The sequence below is a fragment of the Crinia signifera genome, chromosome 19, assembly GCF_055691185.1.
Source record: "Crinia signifera chromosome 19, ASM5569118v1, whole genome shotgun sequence".
In the NCBI taxonomy this organism is placed as follows: domain Eukaryota; kingdom Metazoa; phylum Chordata; class Amphibia; order Anura; family Myobatrachidae; genus Crinia; species Crinia signifera.
In genome coordinates, this window is record NC_139226.1 from 52,284,204 (window position 1) to 52,303,972 (window position 19,769).

At 41.9% G+C, this 19,769-nt stretch overlaps 1 protein-coding gene across 3 annotated transcripts in view; it reads right to left on the reverse strand.

The window, feature by feature from the left end:
• The window catches only part of CACNG8 (calcium voltage-gated channel auxiliary subunit gamma 8), a 212,108-nt gene that overhangs the window by 23,012 nt on the left and 169,327 nt on the right, over positions 1-19,769 (reverse strand). For all 3 annotated transcript variants that reach the window (XM_083162591.1, XM_083162589.1, XM_083162590.1), the window contains one exon: positions 14,037-14,120. In XM_083162591.1, the coding sequence (XP_083018717.1) occupies positions 14,037-14,120 (84 nt within the window). The remainder of the gene's footprint in view (positions 1-14,036; positions 14,121-19,769) is intronic.

The window sequence follows — 19,769 nt, forward strand, 5'->3', positions numbered from 1 at the left end:
GACAATGGATAGGATTGCTCATGTAAATAACACTACACAATTTATTAAAATTAACGCAATAACATGATATATGACATGAATACTATAAATAAAAAATACAGAATAATGACACTGAAAGACTGTGAAATGTAGGCAATAGATGCAATAAAGTTCCGCATTAAGAGAGCAAATAGTATGTGACAGTCCATACGGTACCGTATTGGAATGCTCCGTTTAAAGAAATTATAGGCCTAATTCAGGGCAAATTTGTTCTCAAAATGGACAAGATCCACCTTAGCTCAGTTGCTTGGAAATGTAATGATATCCCTGGGCAAATGCCTATTTAATTTATGTATATGATGTCCATTCATTGATGTTCCTTGTGCCCATTAACTCTTGTCCCGGTACACCACGAGGGACGATTATCGAAGTTTGGAGGGAAATATAGTGGAGAGAAAAAAAGTACCAACCAATCAGCTCCTAACTTCCATTTTTCAAACATAGCCGGTAACACGTCAATTTAGGAGCCGATTCACTGGTTCGTTATCTCTCTCTCTCTCCAAGCTTTGCTAAATCTTCCAGTATGTTCTTTAGATTATACCATAGTCTTCGTTGCACAGGACCTTGCAATAATATATATGGCTGCATTATATCTTACATTGTACCAGTAAATGGTAAATAATACTAATGATGATTTAATATCACAATTCAATACAGCTTGATACAGATTTATCTTTCTTTCCCAGACATCTGATCTGTATTAGCGAGCTGTCTGTGCTCCATTTGTTCCTACAGCGTGTCTGATGGAACTTATCTCTGAATCTGCTGGGTGTGAAGGAATAATTAATTACTGCAGTCTTAATGTATGCATACATCAGATAAGAAGACTCTTAGATGTTTTGCTGAATGCTTTTCAGATAGTTGGGGGAAAAAGTTCCAAGTTCTGAAGCGAGCAGACAGTAATTGTGTATTCTTAGCGCAAACTTTCCTCCGTATGTTCAGACTCAGGACTTAAAGTTAATTTAACCTGCTGTCATTGTTGTAAACTGCTTTTAGTTTCTTGTCTAAAATCATCATCTATACAGTAATGTAATAATACACAGTATTGCTGCGCCCTTGAGATTTGCTTGGTACAAAGCTTGCTGTTCAGTTTGTAGCATAGGTTATAATTTATACTTGAAACTTGTATCTTGGGTTTGGATAGAATAAAAAAAATGCTGGATTTTTTTTTTTTTATAATGAAAGTTTTTCACATTTTTATGGTGCCGAATGTCACAGGGGTCCCCATGTACACTCTATATGTGCAGTGATCCTTCGCATGGCTCGCTGTGCTTACCATGCTTTGGCCACTGTTCCTTGCTATGCTCGGCACATTATTATAATCTCACTCTATGTCCACTTGGATAGTAAATTGTGAACCAAGTTGACCAGTGACAATTGGCACCCAAAAACAATGTGAAAAACGTATGTAGACCGTCGACCATGCTTCCGTCGCTTTAACATTTTAAAACTAATAAAATATATATAAGTTAACACCACTTGACAATAAACAATGAACAAATAAAAAATCCTTATCTTTACAAGTATCAGGTCAATGTGGGAACCCTATGTGTTTCGTCCATAAGACTTCTTTAAGAGGTGGGGGTACAATGAGAGTGAACTGATATTTATACCTAGAGTGATCATCTAATCAATGGAGTCATTTCCTGTCATGTGACCGCTTTAGTTAGTATTGACATCCACATTTTATTTAAAAAAAAACTAGTATTATCCCAAGATAATAAGCAATCTACTTTTCTAGTGGCCAAAACTGCATCATTTTAACTGATACTTGAAAAAGACCCATGGACGAAACGCATTGGTTGCTGCCTCCTCATCCACTAAAAGATAAGCACTTTATATCTCTAGCTATTTTTAATACTATTTGTACTTTTTTGTATTTAAAAAAATCTATATATTTTTTTTCTATTTTTTTAGATGGTAACCCATCACAGCCTTACAAGTTTTTAACACAAATCTCTCTATATATTTTCTATTATACCTGCATGTTGTATAAATAAAAACCTTTTGTTTATTACATATACAGTTGCCTGGCGTATGACATTTTAGACGCTGAACCACTATTCCTCATTTCACATTTTTTTTTACCTATATGGCACCTTATCACGGCTGTAATATTTAGGGGATAGCTGACGTCCTACCAGGGGCGGATTGGCCCACCGGGAAACCGGGTAATTTCCCGGTGGGCCGGTCAATAAGTGACCAGAACAGGCCGCTCGCCTGCCTGGCTGGGCCGCGGACCGCACGACTACAGCGTGCCGCGGCCGCAGCATCGCATGCCACAACAAAGATGGCCGCGGCTGCCTGCGGCAATAAGAGATTTAAAGATGGCCGCGGGAGGGCTTCTGCGCATGCGCAGCTCCACGCAGCTCCTCCCGCGGCTCTTATGCAGAGGTGGCCGGAACATCGATCGCGGGTGCGCGGTGACGTCACCGCGCACCCGGCCACTGACTGACTACACTGCAAAGACACAGCGTCTACAATTGTGAGCGCCGGCGGCTGCAGCGTGGGTGGGACGGCTGAGTGAGCAGCTGAAGAGGGGGAAGGCGGAAGCAGCAGCAAAAAGTGTAAGGGACTGTCATCTTTTTCTTTGGGACTGGGATTTGGGCTCTGTTTAAAAAAAATATATATATCTGGGTTTAATATAATATATGTATATGTAGTGCATGTGGGAGGGGGGGTCTTTTTGTTATTATGCGGAGGGGGTGTGTGTGATGGGGTCTCTTCACAGGTGTAAGTGCATATAAGTTGCTGCATGTGATGGAGTTTTGTGCCCCCCTTATGTGTGTGTATATATACTTTTTTAAAGGGGCACAAAACTCCATCACAGGCAGCAGCTAAAGGTGCCCATACACGCACCGATCCCGGCGGTGCAATGCTATACGATGAGATGCGCGCTCCTACGGCATCTCATCGCACAGTACAAAAAGTATGTGCTACACATACTTTTTGTACTGTCTTTTTATCGCATTGCATTGCATGCACTAGGCATGCGATGTGATGGATGCTAGTTTAGCCCAGAACGAACGCCGGGATTGGTGCGTGTATGGGCACCTTTACACTTGTGAAGAGACCCCCCCCCCGCATAACAGCATATAGACCCCCTTTGGGCTCCTACAGGATCCCGATGACAATGTGATAAACATATGGAGTCCGCAGTGCTGCATTCTTGGTGTGTGTACAGTGTATATCTATCTATCTCTATCCGGCAGTGCGGCACTCGGAAACAATGCTGCATTCTCGGTGTGTGTACTGTGTATGTATATATATATATACCTACTCGTACTGCCGAGGCAGTAAAGGCAGCACACAGTCGTAGTAGAAATAAATCCAACAGGGGTTTCTGCAACGTTTCGATTTATTTATAAATTGCTTTCCGCTTTTTTTATACTATTATCAGCACGTTTATTTCCACCATTTATACGTATTATTTTGTATGCACTAGACAGATGCACCCTGGTTGCCCAGCAACGGAGACGCGCCTCTGTCACTCCCACCTTCTAAATGATCGGGAGATCACCAGTGAGACGTGACGTTCAGACACGCCTCCAGGAGACACCGGACCGGAAGTGAGGTAGAGGACGGACAGGCGTGACACGTGACGGGCGAGCCTCCTCTCGTTTCACATATAGGTAAGCTATGTTACCCCTCTTGCTTTGTATTGCACTTTTATGTCTTGAAAAAGGAAGTAAAACTTCCGAAACGTTGACCCACAGCTTCGTGTCGTGTCAGTTATTTGCTAAGTCCGTGAGAGTGCCATAACCTGCTACGCTACATACCCACTTCTCTGGCACCCCGGCAGCTGCTTCAAGGATTTTGACTGAGTGCCTGCACACTCCTGCTATATATATATATATATATAGTCCAGGAGTTAGGAGGCACTCAGACAAAAAAGACTTCACAGCCAATAAATCAAATAAGCATCGCTGTAATCAGCGCCAAGCGCTTTCGAGGTTGATACCTCTTCTTCGGGGCACAACATACACTGAAGAAGAAGTATCAACTCCTGGACTTTTGCATTATTGTTTATTGGAGTGCACCGAAATTGCTGTTGTATTATTCATTGAGTGCTGACAGAAGTGGACTGTATATATATATATATATATATATATATATATATATATATAAAGTCACGCTGATCTGGCACTCCCCGCACTCAGAAGACTCTTGCCTGGGTGCCATCCAAGGTGGGATGCCCACCAAATAAAGTAGAAGAATGGGTAAGGCGTCACTCCAGGGCTTAGAAGAAACAGTATTTATTGTGAGGCAGTCAACGCCGTTTCGGGTGTTACCCCGTCGTCAGGACCAAAATGTGCTCATTTTGGTCCTGACGACGGGGTTACACCCGAAACTGCGTTGACCGCCTCACAATAAATACTGTTTCTTCTAAGCCCTGGAGTGACGCCTTACCCATTCTTCTACTATATATATATATATATATATAAGCATCCTCCAGGAGCGAGCACCCACGGTCTTTGTAGAAAATAATACTCAGCAGTCTGAGATTTTAATATATATATATATATCTATCCAGTGGTGCGGCACTCGGAAATAATAAGCTCACAGAGGCAGTCTAGTGAGGTTTAAGTTTATATGATAACTGTTTTCAAGTTACAAAGACACATAAAATTTACATAGCATTATACCCGCTTTCCTTGCTGCTTTGCCAGAGAGGCCTTCCGCAGGGGGAATGCCTTTCCACCTTGCATCCGCCAGTGTGATCATCTACACTGGCAGACGCGAGGTGGGAGGGTGTTTTACCCACAGGTTAAACAAGGCACTGTGACTAGTGTGACTGGCAGAGTTAATATATATATATGTATATATATTTATACAGTATATAGGCGGATGTCTGGCACTTCTCTCGACCCTCAGAAGCAGGGCATCAAGGTGTGTGGCATATGTATGATGGGCATTACAGTGTGCGGCATATGTATAATGGGCATCACTGTGTGCGCCATATGTATAATGCCATCAGGGTGTGCGGCATATGTATAATGGCATCAAGGTGTGTGGCATATGTATATTGGCATCAGGATGTGTGGCATATGTATAATGGCATCAAGGTGTGTGGCATATGTATAATGTCATCAGGGTGTGCGGCATGGGTATAATGGTGCATCACGGTGTGTGGCATGGGTATAATGGCATCAGGAAGTGCGGCATAGGTATAATGGAGCATCACGGTGTGCTGCATTTGTATAATGGCATCAGGGTGTGCGGCATAGGTATAATGGAGCATCATGGTGTGCTGCATTTGTATAATGGCATCAAGGTGTGCGGCATATGTGTAATGGAGCATCAGGGTGTGTGGCATATGTATAATGGCATGATGGTGTATGGCATATGTACAGGGCCGGTGCCAGCCCTGTCGGAGCCCCAGGCGACCCGCGCTCGCCTCGCCCCCCCCCCACACACACCCGCTCTCCCCTCCGCTCGCCCGCTGCTGCAGATTATTTCGCTCATGGGGGGAGGGGGGGTGCGGGCTGACAAACATGGGTTGGCAGCGTGTTTCCCTCTGATCCAGGCGGCGGGACCCCCCTCCGATTATTTCGCTGGGGCACTCCCCACAGATTACACCTCCGGGGGGAGTTGGGGGCAGCGGGTGCCTGCCATGGATGTATGTCATTGCGGTGGGGGGATGCAGCCTCAGACAGTCAATTATTGCCGCTGACAAGCAGGGTAGGCAGCGGGTTTAACAGGGGGGGGGGGGTGGCGGGGGGCTATGGGTTTACAGCTTACCTGCTCCCTGCTGCGATGAATTCCATCCTGGGACCGGGTAGCCGGCTGCTGCAGCTTTCTTCCTTCTTTCCTCGGCGGCTCAGTACCGCCCTCCAGTGGCCGGCGCCCCAGGCAAATGCCTAATGCTGCCTAGTGGTGGCGCCGGCCCTGCATATGTATAATGGCATGACGGTGTGTGGCATATGTATAATGGGCCTTGGTGAAATAGGCCACGCCCCATACTGATAGGCCACACCCCCGAAAAATTGGCGCGCCTCCGGCGCGCGACACCACTCCACCCCCCATCAGGGCTGCTTCGAGATATTTCCCGGGCTGGTTTTAATTCCCAATCCGCCCCTGCGTCCTACACAAAAAAGGGATTGTTAATATGACCACACCCCTGTTTTATTGATTTCAGGCTGCATATTGGGATTTCTTTACATATACACATATTCACAGATCTGTGTTTTTTATCACGGCACAAGTCCCATCCACAGAGGTATTATTATTATTATTATTATTATTATTATTAATAACAGTTTCTTATATAGCGCATACATATTCCGCAGCACTTTACAGAGAATATTTTGAACATTCACATCAGTCCCTGTCCCAGTGGAGCTTACAATCTATATTCCCCTGAGGGAAAGGGTAAGATATCAGGACCTGAGCTCACCAGCAGCACACAGGTTCAGCTAGCTGCCACCAAGCTGACACCATTGAGTGCTGCACAGTGAGAGAGGTAACACAGGAAATGAGGGAGTATAACAGCAACCTAGCTGGATCCACAAGGTGGTACAGGGACCCAGCAGTTACAGTCACAACTCCTGATTATGGCTAGGTCTGGATCAAAGACGCAAACTCCAAGACCTATATTACTGTAATCAACATGCAATACAATTGCTAGAAACTAACTAGGCACAGGACAAGGCTGACTGGCTATCTGACTAGGATTCTGCAGCACCTGCCTAGCCTGGGAGGAAGGATTATATAGCAGGTGCTGCCACGCCCCACTCAGACATCACAGACTGTGAGCACAAAACCAGTACCAGATTCCCTGCTGTGAACAGACTGCCTGTCACCACTGCAACAGCAAAAACCCGAACCGGAGTGTCAGCTGCGCTCAGGTTACTTTGCTAACAGCAAACCAGCATTATTGCTGGTTTGCTGTGGGGATGTGAACATCCCAAATGAAGGTTCTTCCCGGGACTGACCTGTTTCAAAGTTCCGGTGCGAACCTTCATTTTCGATGTGAAAGCAGCATAAGTTTCACTGAAAGGCTAAAAATAAGCCAGTGAATATTTGAGTTCACAAAATGTATTTATTTATTTTATTTATTTATTTACAGTTTCTTATATAGCGCAGCAGATTCCGTTGTGCTTTACAATGGTAGACAGTGATAAAACAAACTGGGTAACGACAGACAGACTTGGAGGTTAGAGGGCTCTGCTGCAAGCTTACAATCTATAGGGAGGGAAACACAAGGACAGGCAACAGTAATAGCATAGCAATCCCACCAAGTTACAAGTCCAGAAAGGAAGCTATATAATACATAAGTGCCTCAGAGGGTTATGCGTGTATAACTTAAATATGAAAGGCTTGCCTGAAGAGGTGAGTTTTCAGGGAACACTTGAAAGTTTGGAGGCTAGTGGAGAGTCTTATTGTGCGTGGAAGGGCATTCCATAGGATGGGAGCAGCCCGATGAAAGTCCTGTAATAGTGAATGGGAGCTAGTGATCCGTGCAGAAGAGAGACGCAGATCGTAAATGTAAATGTAATACGGTCCAAGTTGCCAGAGGTGTGGGATTTTGGATGGAAATGCCCATATTTTTAAAGTGGCAATTATTTACAGGGCAAAACCAGTTTGTTTTTGCCTTATAAAAAACTGCTGCTTTAAATATTGCTGACTTTAGAGACAAAGTGCCAAGTGCATACGCAATGCCACCAGAAACTGTTAATAAATAAATAAATAATAGCGTGTTCCATTCTGAGTGTAGACACGCAGGACATGCAAACTTCCACTTTAATTTGATCTTCTGATTCAAGACACATAATTAAAAATGTCATAGTTATGGCTTTTAAATTAAATTGACAAACAACAAAGAGAGCTTATAATCAAACAATGAAAATAATAAAATTGGGCAGTGGGGAATTCCATTACTTTTTTGCCTACAGCAGGTGCACCCTGGTCCCTAATCTAGCTCTGTATGGGTATGATAGTAACAAGTGTCTACCTCAGTGACTGATACTGTAGATGGCACTGACTTTGCAGCATGAAGATCTTACACTATCTGCAAATTGTTGTCACATGACATGTACAGCACATGTACAACACAGCGAGAGAAGAGACTGCGGGATGGATATATAATTTAAGAGTAAACCCAATAATATAGGGTTTCATTTTTACATCAATTAGGATTATGGAATGGGCAACTATATTATAAATCAGATCTAGGGTCTGAATTTGTGTTGTTGCTGTAGAGCAGTGGTTCTCAACCTGGGGTACTCAGCAGACCAGTTGGGAGTACTTGAAAATAATATTGGTAATGGCAGAAGATGTAAAATTATGGCGTAAAACGTCTCCCATTGCAATGGAGATGAACCACATTGCGTCACTTCTGATTTCATCAGCAGTGTCATCAGTGTCTCCTTGTGCTTTTGCCTGACTAGCAATCCACTGCCAGCTACCTAAACTGCCCTCAGACATCAGCGTTCATCTGCCCCACACTGATACGGGTGAAGGAAGCAGTGGCATTAATTCGACAGGCATTATCGGAAAGCCCGGAGACAGTACACAGCCAGTGGTCCAGTATCATGCTGAAGTCTCCCAGCACCAGTGTCCAAGTCCATCTCCAGTGTTATTGTTCAAGTCCAGTTCCAGTGTTATTGTCCAAGTCTGGTTCCAGTGTTATTCTCCAAGTACGTCTCCAGTGCTATTCTCCAAGTCCGTCTCCAGTGTTATTCTCCAAGTCAGTCTCCAGTGATATTCTCCAAGTCAGTCTCCAGTGTTATTGTCCAAGTCCGGTTCCAGTGTTATTCTCCAAGTCCGTCTCCAGTGTTATTCTCCAAGTCTGTCTCCAGTGTTATTCTCCAAGTCAGTCTCCAGTGATATTCTCCAAGTCAGTCTCCAGTGTTGTTCTCCAAATCAGTCTCCAGTGTTGTTCTCCAAGTCAGTCCCCAATGTTATTCTCCAAGTCTGTCTCCAATGTTATTCTCCAAGTCCATCTCCAGTGTTATTCTCCAAGTCCATCTCCAGCATTATTCTCCAAGCATGTCTCCAGTGTTATTCTCCAAGTCTGGTTCCAGTTTTATTCTCCAAGTCTGGTCCAGTACCCTGATCAAGTCTTTGGCTCCAGGCTTCTTTAAGTGTTCCTTTCACCTTAACTATAACGCTAACCTTAAGTATACACCATTGCGTGAATAAAGTTCCTTCATCATATCCAATTGCTTCTGTGAACTCTTTCCATTGGTATTCAGCTAACCACCTAGGTTACGCCTGGGTCCACCAATCCCCAGTCGAGACATTTACCCGCACAATTATATGTAGATTAAGAACTTTTAGCAGTATATACAACCTCCCAGAATACATCCGGGGTGCTGAAATTTTAGTCATGCGGCTCCAACACCACCACCCCCCCCCCCCCCAAAAAAAAAATTAGCATTGAGGTCAAGAGTTCTAACTGTGTGGAGTTTGTATATTGTCCCCATGCTTGAGTGGGTTCATTGAGGTCAAGAGTTCTAACTGTGTGGAGTTTGTATATTGTCCCCATGCTTGAGTGGGTTTCCTCCGGATACTCTGATTTCCTACCACAATTCAAAAATATACTGGTATGTTAATAGTCTCACATCAAAAATTAACCTGGGAATGTCTGTGTGTGTGTGTATATACTGTACATGTGGTAGAGAATACAGATTGTAAGCTCAACTGGGGCAGTCACTAATGTGAATGTTCAAATATTATCTGTAAAGCGCTGCAAATTTTGCAGCTTTGTGAGTTAATTAAACGCCATCCGCACGCACGCCAATTTCCCCCGTATGCATGGGAATGGATGTTTAGCATAAACATCAATTCGCAGCTTATGCAGAAATCAATTGATGGAGGCCGACCATCGAATGTTTTCTCAAGCGCTTGCAAATCGCAGTTTTTGCTGACTTAGATCTGCAGCATCCTTGTAAGGGAAGAGGGTGGGCAGCTGACATCCGGTGATGTCAGCTGACTGCCCTCCTGGAACCCGAGTCACGGGCAAATTACCATGGGAACGTTGCCCCACTGCTCTGTGCGACTGGGCCACGGAATAATTAATTCACCGCACCTGTTCGCACAAAGAGGCTACACATGCCCATAAATGTTTATGCGCACAGACGAAACATCGTTCCCCTGTGCGAACGCGCAGGGGAGCAAATCAACCAGATTCAGGGCCAATGTGTGCTCTATATAAATAATTGGTTATAAGTAAAGCATTCTAGAATACTTCCAAATCAGACTCAAAACGTTCTTGTTTACATTATCTTAATGTCCCTTTAGTATAACCAAGCTCTGTATGTTATGAAAATCTTTTCTGTACTGTACTTTATTGTTCCTGTACTGTATTATGTTCATTATTTCTGTTAAGCACCTTGAGTCCTAATAGAGATAGAGCGCTATCTAAATAAAATGATGATTATTTCTCGTCTTATTATCTTTATTATTATTAATAATAATAATAACAATAATAATAACAATAATAATAAAAATAATAACTGATGTCAGTCCCATTCATCTGTTTTCAATGCACTGAAAAAAGGGTACAGAGATCACCTATCCGCATCAAAGAAAACTGCATTAAGCAACTTCATGTGCCTCAATTCACCTCTATGAAGTACTGCAAAAAGCAGAGTTTTTATTGATTCATGTTTATAAAAATAGTACAAGAGGGGAAAAAAGCACTTAGAATAACAACATAATGCTTTTTACACCCTTCAGGGTGGTTGATCAGGAACACAGTATACTGTACTGTACTATTTTACACACTTTATTAAATAACCAATTCAGTTGCTTTGCCAAGGTAAACATGACTAACTTATATTTTGAAATATTCGGACGTTTTATGCATGCTCTAATCCCTATGTGAACTGTAAGGGCCTTTTAAATGGGCAATAGTGCCAATGTAAAGTTAATGTTTGATTAATCATAGGTCATACATGCCAACTCTCCCAAAAGCTGGGATGGGCACCCAGTGTTTGGTGCCCTGGAAGAGTAGGCTTCTCTCCCGCATCCTGCCTGATACCTAGTGAAGTGGACAGATTTGTATGCTACTCACCACCAATGTTCCCTCTAATTTTATGAAGTCTGTGTGCGGCAAATGATATTGGCTGTGCAACTTTGGAAGGAAATAAAAAATTGTGTGCGTCACTTATATATAACTGGAAAACGACATTCAGCATTTGTGTCAAATTTACATTAAAATGATATTAAACATTTAAACATTCAAAACACAGCACACAATGTAGTTAATGGGTGAAACACACATTAATTGAATCCACAACTACTAAAAGGAACCACTGCTGCTTTGTGCGCTCTGTTGTAATGTCTGTGCGCACACTCGGCGGGTTGTGTGCGCACGCACATGCGCACAGCTTAGAGGGAACACTGCTCACCACCAATCACGGTAGGTACAGGAAGGGGGTGAGGCTAAATGACTAGATTTCATCATTTAGTTCTGCATCCTCACAGCAGACCCACAAATCACAGGTGTTTCCCTATGTTAGGGGTGGAGACTAGTGATGAAACCATTCAACCCTACCCCCTGAAGTGCCCTTCAGTTTCTCTTCTCTGGCTTCTCCCAGAGAGGAAACCTACAAAGTAGGTTAGTATGGAATAGGTGTATCATTCACTTTTCTTAAGTGGAAAATCATTTCATAAATCCTCAAAAATGGCTTTTAGATGTTGCATATGCCTGGCATTCTGTTCCCTATAATACAGATCAATAGAACAGAGCCCAGCACCCCTACCTCATTGTTGGGTTGCTGTTTACTACTGCTGCTTATATTGCCATTGCCTTGACAAAGGTCCGCACCAGGACCAAACGTCGGCAGGCTATCAATTGGATTAAACTCTGGACTTATTCTTTCATGAGAAGACTGGTGAGCAGTGTTCCCTCTAAGCTGTGCGCACGTGCGCGCGCACACACCTTGAGGAGCGTGCGCACAGACATTACAACTGAGTGCACAAAGCAGCAGTGGTCCCTTTTTGCAGTTGTGGGCTCAATTAATGTGTGTTTCACCCATTAACTACATTGTGTGCTGTGTTTTGAATGCTTAACTGTTTAATATCATTTCGAAGTAAAGTTAACACAAATGCTGAATGTAATTTTCCAGTTATATATATAAGTGACGCACAAAAATGTAAACTTCATTCCAAAGTTGCACAGCCAAAATCTTTAGCCGCACACAGCCTTTGTAAAATTAGAGGGAACATTGCTGGTGAGTGCTGTTTTTCCCTCTTTTGGGATTTCTGGGTATGTCGTTGGGATTGATGACATTACAGTACTCTCTAAATGGCACCCCAGCGGACGCCTGGGTTAAATGTGAGAGTGCAGGGCTTTTGGTTTCACTGTATGCACTTTATGTCCATCCTGACGAAAAGGCTGAGGCCTTGAAAAGTTGACGAGCATGTTATATTAATTCCTTTGCACTAAAAAACTTTATTTGCAAAATCCGGAGAGTGCCACTCATTTTTTCCCACAGGTTCGCCCTGGGAGAATATCGCCGCTCAGACCATGCACTCTCTAATAGTAACCCAAGCCTCTATGTTGGCTGGTCACACCATTAAACTTGGGCCCCTACGATTAATTCCCCCGGTGAGCCCTTCATGCCCCAGTCTGACATTGGACAAAAAGGTCTATTGAGTAAACTAATAAAAGTTTATAGTTCCCCAAAATTTTATCTGTAGAAAGACTAAAGTATTGTTCTTAATATTTAGTCAAATTAATTTTGATACATAACCTATGTGTCCTGCAACCCTCATAAAGTCAATGGGGCTTCACCAAAAGGGTATTTATGTACAGTAGCTAAGAGAAGCGTTAGTTACACTCATTTTTCTTAAACTTCTCCACTACTTTTCCAATGCACTTAGCTCATCCCTTGAACCCATCTATAAGCACCAATATCTCCATGAAACCTTTTAACAGCTCTCCTTTGCCCAGGAAACAATCTATTGACTCTACTTCTCTCCAAGCAATTTCTCAGCTTGGTTTTGCCTCTAAAGGTTTCCAACTACTGAACATGACCACAACCTCTTTACCCATTTCTACTCTCCAACCATCTTCTTTTTTACTCTTCCCGTTAACTTCTGCCCTCTTGACTACTTTGGTTTATTTTTTACATCAGCATGATGTGTGGCCAAATGTAGTTACCTGGTTTTGCTCCGTAAATGATTGCCCCTTTAAAAAAAAATGGTTGGTCGGCATCCTACATGACCCCTGAACTCAGAGACTATTACATTTTCCAAGGATGTTTTTCTTCATCAAGTGTGTTAGGTTCAGGGCCATATTAACAGCATTGTAGGCCCTGGGCAAAGGAATGCACTGTGGCCCTTACCCACCCATTACAGGAATAAATAAAAAATTAAATGTACCCCTCATGCAGTCCCACCCCATCTCTTCACATACTTCCAAAAATTGAGTGGCTGTCAGCACTCTTACTGGTGGACAGCTCCAATCATCCACCAATCAGTATGTTGGCAGCCACTCACTGTCAGCCGCTGGCTGGGAGGCATGTAGAAAATGCTGCAATCTGGTTGGTAGAAAACCTAGTCACCCACAAATCTGCATGCTGACAGCCATACACTGCCTAGCAGAAAGCTTTTAGGCAGGTAGAAAATACTGCTTGGCCACTTTAAATTTGTGTAATTAACAATGGCTGAGTAGTATTTGCTATCTGTTACATGAAGATCTGGGTCACCTCTGATCAGAGGTGACTAGATGAGTGAGGCCCTGTTCAGCTGCCCAGTGTGCCCATACATTATTATGGACCTGGGTAGATTGGAGACATACAGAGAATTAAGCACTATTAAAAAATTGGCAGCTGAATATTTAATTTAGGTGACAAATGAAATCAAGTTTCATCTTTTCTTCATCATTTAGTTGTCAGTGTTGGAATATTATTTTGCACTTTCTGTTGTTATTACAGACCTTGTCAACTGGAATAATGTGGTGTATTGTAGCAATACAGAAAAACTGTAACAAGGGAGCACAGTCAGCTATATACACAAACCCCATGTCATTAAATGATACTTACGTAGAAGATATTCAGCACTGTCGTGATCATAATCGGTGTCTTCTGGGAAGTGATTTATATTTACACACACACCTCTTCTTTGTCCTAAATATGAACAAAAATCAACACAATTATTATTCGCTCAAAATCAGCATTAAAAAGAAAAAAAATTGTTTGCAGCATGTGATTACTTTGTACCCTACACCCTAAATACTGTATTCACGTGTAGTGATTGTAAGCTAGCCACATAAAGATTCTTCTACACAATGTGCAACCACAATGCCCAGCACATTGCAGCAAAAAGCGGTTCCCCAATATCACCAATTTTCTTTTATAGGGGCAATGTAAAATAAGTAATGCTGGTCATCGCAAAATATCTCAAGTGTGGCTGTCCTGGTGGCTTTCCAACAGCACTTCTTTTTTTTAACTCTTACATTTTATTAAGTTTTTCCATATACATACAAACAAAGTCAAACATAGATATATAAACTAATAAGATATCCAAGAAGTGCAAGACAAACAAAATAAATAAATTGAAAGAAAAATAACAGGAAAAAGAAAAAAGAAAAGGGACAAAATTATAAAGGGGAAGGAAATACATTCCAGGGGAACATATTTCAACTCTGATATGTGGTGTATATCATTTAGCCTTTAGCATTTCTCCCATCTATGTTACCTCCTTTTCTAACCATCTGCCTCCAGGTCATTAAGACCTAATATCATCAATTTCATCATAGATTGATTCCCATTGGCTTTTAGTTTTCTGGAAACCCAGATCTCTCTCCCACCGTTGTTGGGTCTGAGTATTAGATACCTGGTCCATTTCAATAAGGAATGTATACCAGAATGAGATACTAACCCTTGTTCCTACTTTATTCAACTGGGTCAGGAGTGCAGTTGGTGCACGACTTAAGGTGTCTAGTGTGCCTTTTGCCTTCCGTACCCAGTTTTGTATTTGGATATAATGTAGGAACTCAGTCTCAGGTATACCAAATCTTTTCTGTATTTATTTTAAATGTAACAGTCTTCCTCCCTCTGAAATATTGAAGGTTATCAATCCTAGCGTGGTCCATTTAGAAAGAACCAAGTTCGGAATAAGAGTACTTAGTATTCTTAAGGGCGTATCCAATGAAGGGAGGGTGAATGAGGGGATTTTCAATCTAATTTTGTCCCAAGTTTTTAATGTATCAATAATAGTGGGTAAGAGCTGTGTCTTACTTGGTTTCATTATCCATGGAACCCACAAGAGGTCCCTTGGGGAAAATCCCACACAGCTGTCTTGTTCAATCACCACCCACCCTGATATAGGGAGCTCTTTAAACCAATCCTGCATCTGAGCTAACATACATGCCTCCCTATAGCGGTCTAAATCTGGTAAAGCTAAACCCCCCCTACGTTTTGATAATACCATCCTTGTTTTTGCTAACCTAGGTGGATGATTTTTCCATATTTCCTGGCTAGGGTTTGACATTTGGCTATAAATTGGCATGGGATGGAATACGGAATTGTACGGTATAGATACATAAGTTTTGGGAGTATCATCATTTTAAATGCAGACAGCCTACCTAACCAAGATACTTCATATGCTAACCACGAGTTAGTGAGGGATATAAGATATTCGATCATTTTTGGCCAATTTTCTTCAAACACTACTGTAGCTTAGATTTATAAGGGATATTAACCCCTAGGTACGGGATGGAATGGTATGGGTATATCCCCTTTAAAAAGGATACCAGATGGTCTGTCAGATTAATAGATAGTGCATCTGTTTTGGTGATATATAACGTATAGAATGATACCTTACTATAATCATCTAAGATATTATGTATCATTGGTAAAGAAATAAGAGGATCTGTTACAAAAAGTAGTAAGTCGAACGCAAACAGACATCTTTTATTGCTACTTTGTCCAATCTGTAAACCAGGTATAGTATGATCTGATCTTATTTTATTAGCTAACGGTTCAATGGCTAAAATAAATATAAGTGGCGAGAGGGGGCACTCTTGACGGGTCCCATTGGTTATAGGGAATACTTCTGATAGAAATCCATTACTGAAGGCCCTGGCCGAGGGAGTACTGTATAGAGCCATAATAGATGTTAGAATACTGTTAGTCCAAATTTTTTCAGAACTGCCTTAATATAGAGCCAATTTCTCCTGCATCCAGAGAAAGCAACATTAGGTCAGTTCCTGAAATCTTATCACTGTCCAACACATCAAATACCCTTCTGGTGTTATCTGACGCCTGTCTGCCCGATATGAAACCTACTTGGTCTCTATGGATCAGTGAAGACAGTAATGGGGCTAAGCGTAAGGATATCAGCTTAGCATACTGTATATCTTCACATCTCCATTTAGGAGTGCAATAGGACTATACTTATTACGAAGTGCTGTTGGACTATTCTTAACCATTGGCTTGAACATAAAGTTGTTGAATTAATGTCACACTTAAGAAAAACACAACAATAAATAAAAAGGTCAGTGCATAAGGATCATGGTGAACTACCCAAAACATAATAACCACATTTACTGGAGAATGTTCACATATAACGTTATTGAGGCATTTTAATTGTTGGCATTATATAACGTTAAGCATTATGCTTTACATTTAAAGTTATTACGTCAATACAGTTAATATAGATTGCATAACATTACAACCAAGCCGCCATTCGCCCATTGACACAGTGTATTGGTATTGTAGCTGTCAACAAAATGTAGTGTCAATGGCAACGAGATGGAGTGGTTTAATAATTAGCCCTACCCGGTCTTTTTAGAGGGGCATGGTGGGGGCTTGGGTCGATGCTCCCGTCCCCACACACACTCCCTACACACTCTCCGAGCCTTAATTGCCTTTCTCTCTCCAGCCCAGCACACATGGCTGTGTGCTGATCTGCAGTGGGTTCAGGGAGGTTACTGTTAGTCTCCTCCCTGTTTCATGGCACCCCATTCATTCCATATAGGACTTCATTGCAAAGCAGCACATAAGCAGTGTTTTTTAAAAGGGGTGTGGCCACAGATCTGTGAGTGGGCTATACTTCCTGCATTACCGGGCCCTGGCAATCTCTACAGCACTGGGGAGCATACAATCTTTCCATTCCAAAGAGGGCTATCCAATCCCCAAGGTGAAACCAAACACCCAAAACCAGCCCTTTTTTCTTGTGAAAACATGATCCGGTAAAAAGTTGAAACACAAAGGTTTCACTTTTTTTGGGGGGGGGGGCAATCCTAATTGGATAGCCTGTAGAAAAATATTGCTGATGGAATCCCGAAAAACGGCATGTTTTTTATCTGGGCTAATTGCTTTGTTAATAGGTTAAATACTTTATAACCCTGTGAGTTCATGGTAATGGAAATGAATACAACCAATATTAACACCTCACACGATCAAATTGGTTGGCTTGCAAAGCTGCAGAGCTGATCCAGATATCCTAACTACGTTCATCATGTGATATAAATGAAGGTGCCCATACACGGCGCGATTTGCAGGTGTGATGTGATGCGTGCTCCGCTGCACATCCCATCAGTATGTGCAGATCAAAAAGTATCTGCTGCACATACTTTTTGAACTAGGTCCCAATTGCATCACATCGCAAGCAAATCGCATGCGATTTGCGTGCAATACCATTTAGACCAAAACGCATGCAATTATTGCGCCGTGTATGGGCACCTTAAGTCTATTTTTAGATTTTATTAACTGTCAACCTACAATGGTCTCCTTGCCAATATTATCTAAATTATCTATTGATCTATATACAAACACTGTTCCCTTTATGCTGTGCAGTATTAAGTTGGGTTACACTGAACTGCAGTTTGTCTTGTAGTTGTAGGTCCCATCAGACTATGTTTAAGATGTGTTATTTCTAATTTTCCGAGGGGCACTTCTTACAGGTAGACTGAGGACCCTAATTAATCTGTAAAAAAAATCATTCTCACTAAGGGCCTAATTCAGACTTGATTGCAGAGCAAATTTGTTCTCAAAATAGGCAAAAACCATGCTGTACTGCAGTTGAGGCAGATGTAACATATGCAGAGCGAGTTAGATTTGGGTGAAAAAAAAGCCATTATCCAGAAAGGCCCTTCTGAGCGATCTCTTTAAAAAAAAAAAAAAACATTTAGTGCATACACTCAACATTGTTAATGATGTGCACTCCCAGGTAACACCCCCCCCCCCCCCAATCTTCCAAACATGCAGTTAAATTTTGGCTATGTAGTCAAAGAGCTTCATGTTCAGCGGCCCTGTGTGACACCACTGAACAATATGGATAGCCAATATCATTCAGTGCCCTCGCACATTTAGTTGAGCAGCGTCATGCCAATATAGTTAAATATTACCAGTGCCCCTAGTCATCTAGTGTGGATGGGGGTCTTTATTTATATCATAATTTCCAAAATAATGGCTGCTGTATCTAGGGTGACCAACTCATCCCTTTAATCTGGGACACATATTAATTACACAGGTTCTGTGGCTGGCTTTCACCTGGTTTTAAACTGCCACACCTCAAGACTCCATTTCACCTGGTATCAAACTGCCACAGAACCTGTGTAATTAATATGTGTCCCAGATTAAAGGGATGAGTTGGTAACCCTAGCTGTATCAGATATTCATGTCAAGGAGGCCATACACTACTTTGATGCATCACAGCAGTGGATGGCCATCTGACCCCCCAAGCCGCCCAGGACCTTCCTGGCTGGCAAGATTGTATGAGTCGGAGGTCAGACAGGCAGCAGGTACGACCTCAGGTTCAGGTCCGATGTGCGCTCTCGAGGGGGACATCAAACATATCCAATTTGGGCTGATTTGGGTGAAATTGGTCCAAATCAGACTAGTGTATGGGCATCTTTACTTTCTAAAATCAAAACCTTACTGAACACAAAAAACACTATTGACATATTTCAATATATTTTATCATCTTTTTTTCTTTTATGTTGGACAAGAAACCGAATTATACACAGTGACATACAGTATTTGCTATATCTGATTACTGTTTTGTTTATCATGAGGTTAACTAGGTTAATGAGTGCCAAATGAGCTGAAAATAGATGTTTGATCCGTATGCTGAGAAGAGAGCCCACACACATGGCATGTAGGATAGAGCACTAGGCAGTGCATAATAATGAGATTGTGCTTGTAGTATTCTATCACATGTATTAGTCATATAATTACTACCTCTGTGTTTATGACACTTTATGGGGTATATATAACAATAAGCAATATTAACATAATCCAAAATAATACTAAAGAAAAACATGATAAAATAATAATATATAACCCCCAATGGATATTATTTATTTGTTATGTATATTACATTCCTAAATTATTTTAGGGTTATGTAACAGCATTGTATTTGTGAATAACACCTCTCAGTATGTTATCACACTATCTACTGTATGTAATGTAAACCGATGCATTACACTGTCCATAATCCTTATAGTATCTATAGGTAGGGCAACAAGTGGGACTGGGGGTCACGTACCCCAGGAGCCAGATTTGAAGGGGTGCAGAGAAGGCATAAATCCCCATTACCCATCTATAGCTTATTACTGGGCTGGTGATTGTACTGGAATCCTTGCCTCAGAAGCTTGAATAATCAGAACGGCGCAGGACTAAAAGGACTAGGATTACCTGGAATTATTTTTTTTCATGTGTGATGTCATGACATCATGTGCACAGAAGAACAGTGTGAAAGGTTATGATCCAGGTAAATGGTGGCAGGGGGAGTAGTAACATAACATTTGTCTGTACAGATATAGGGGG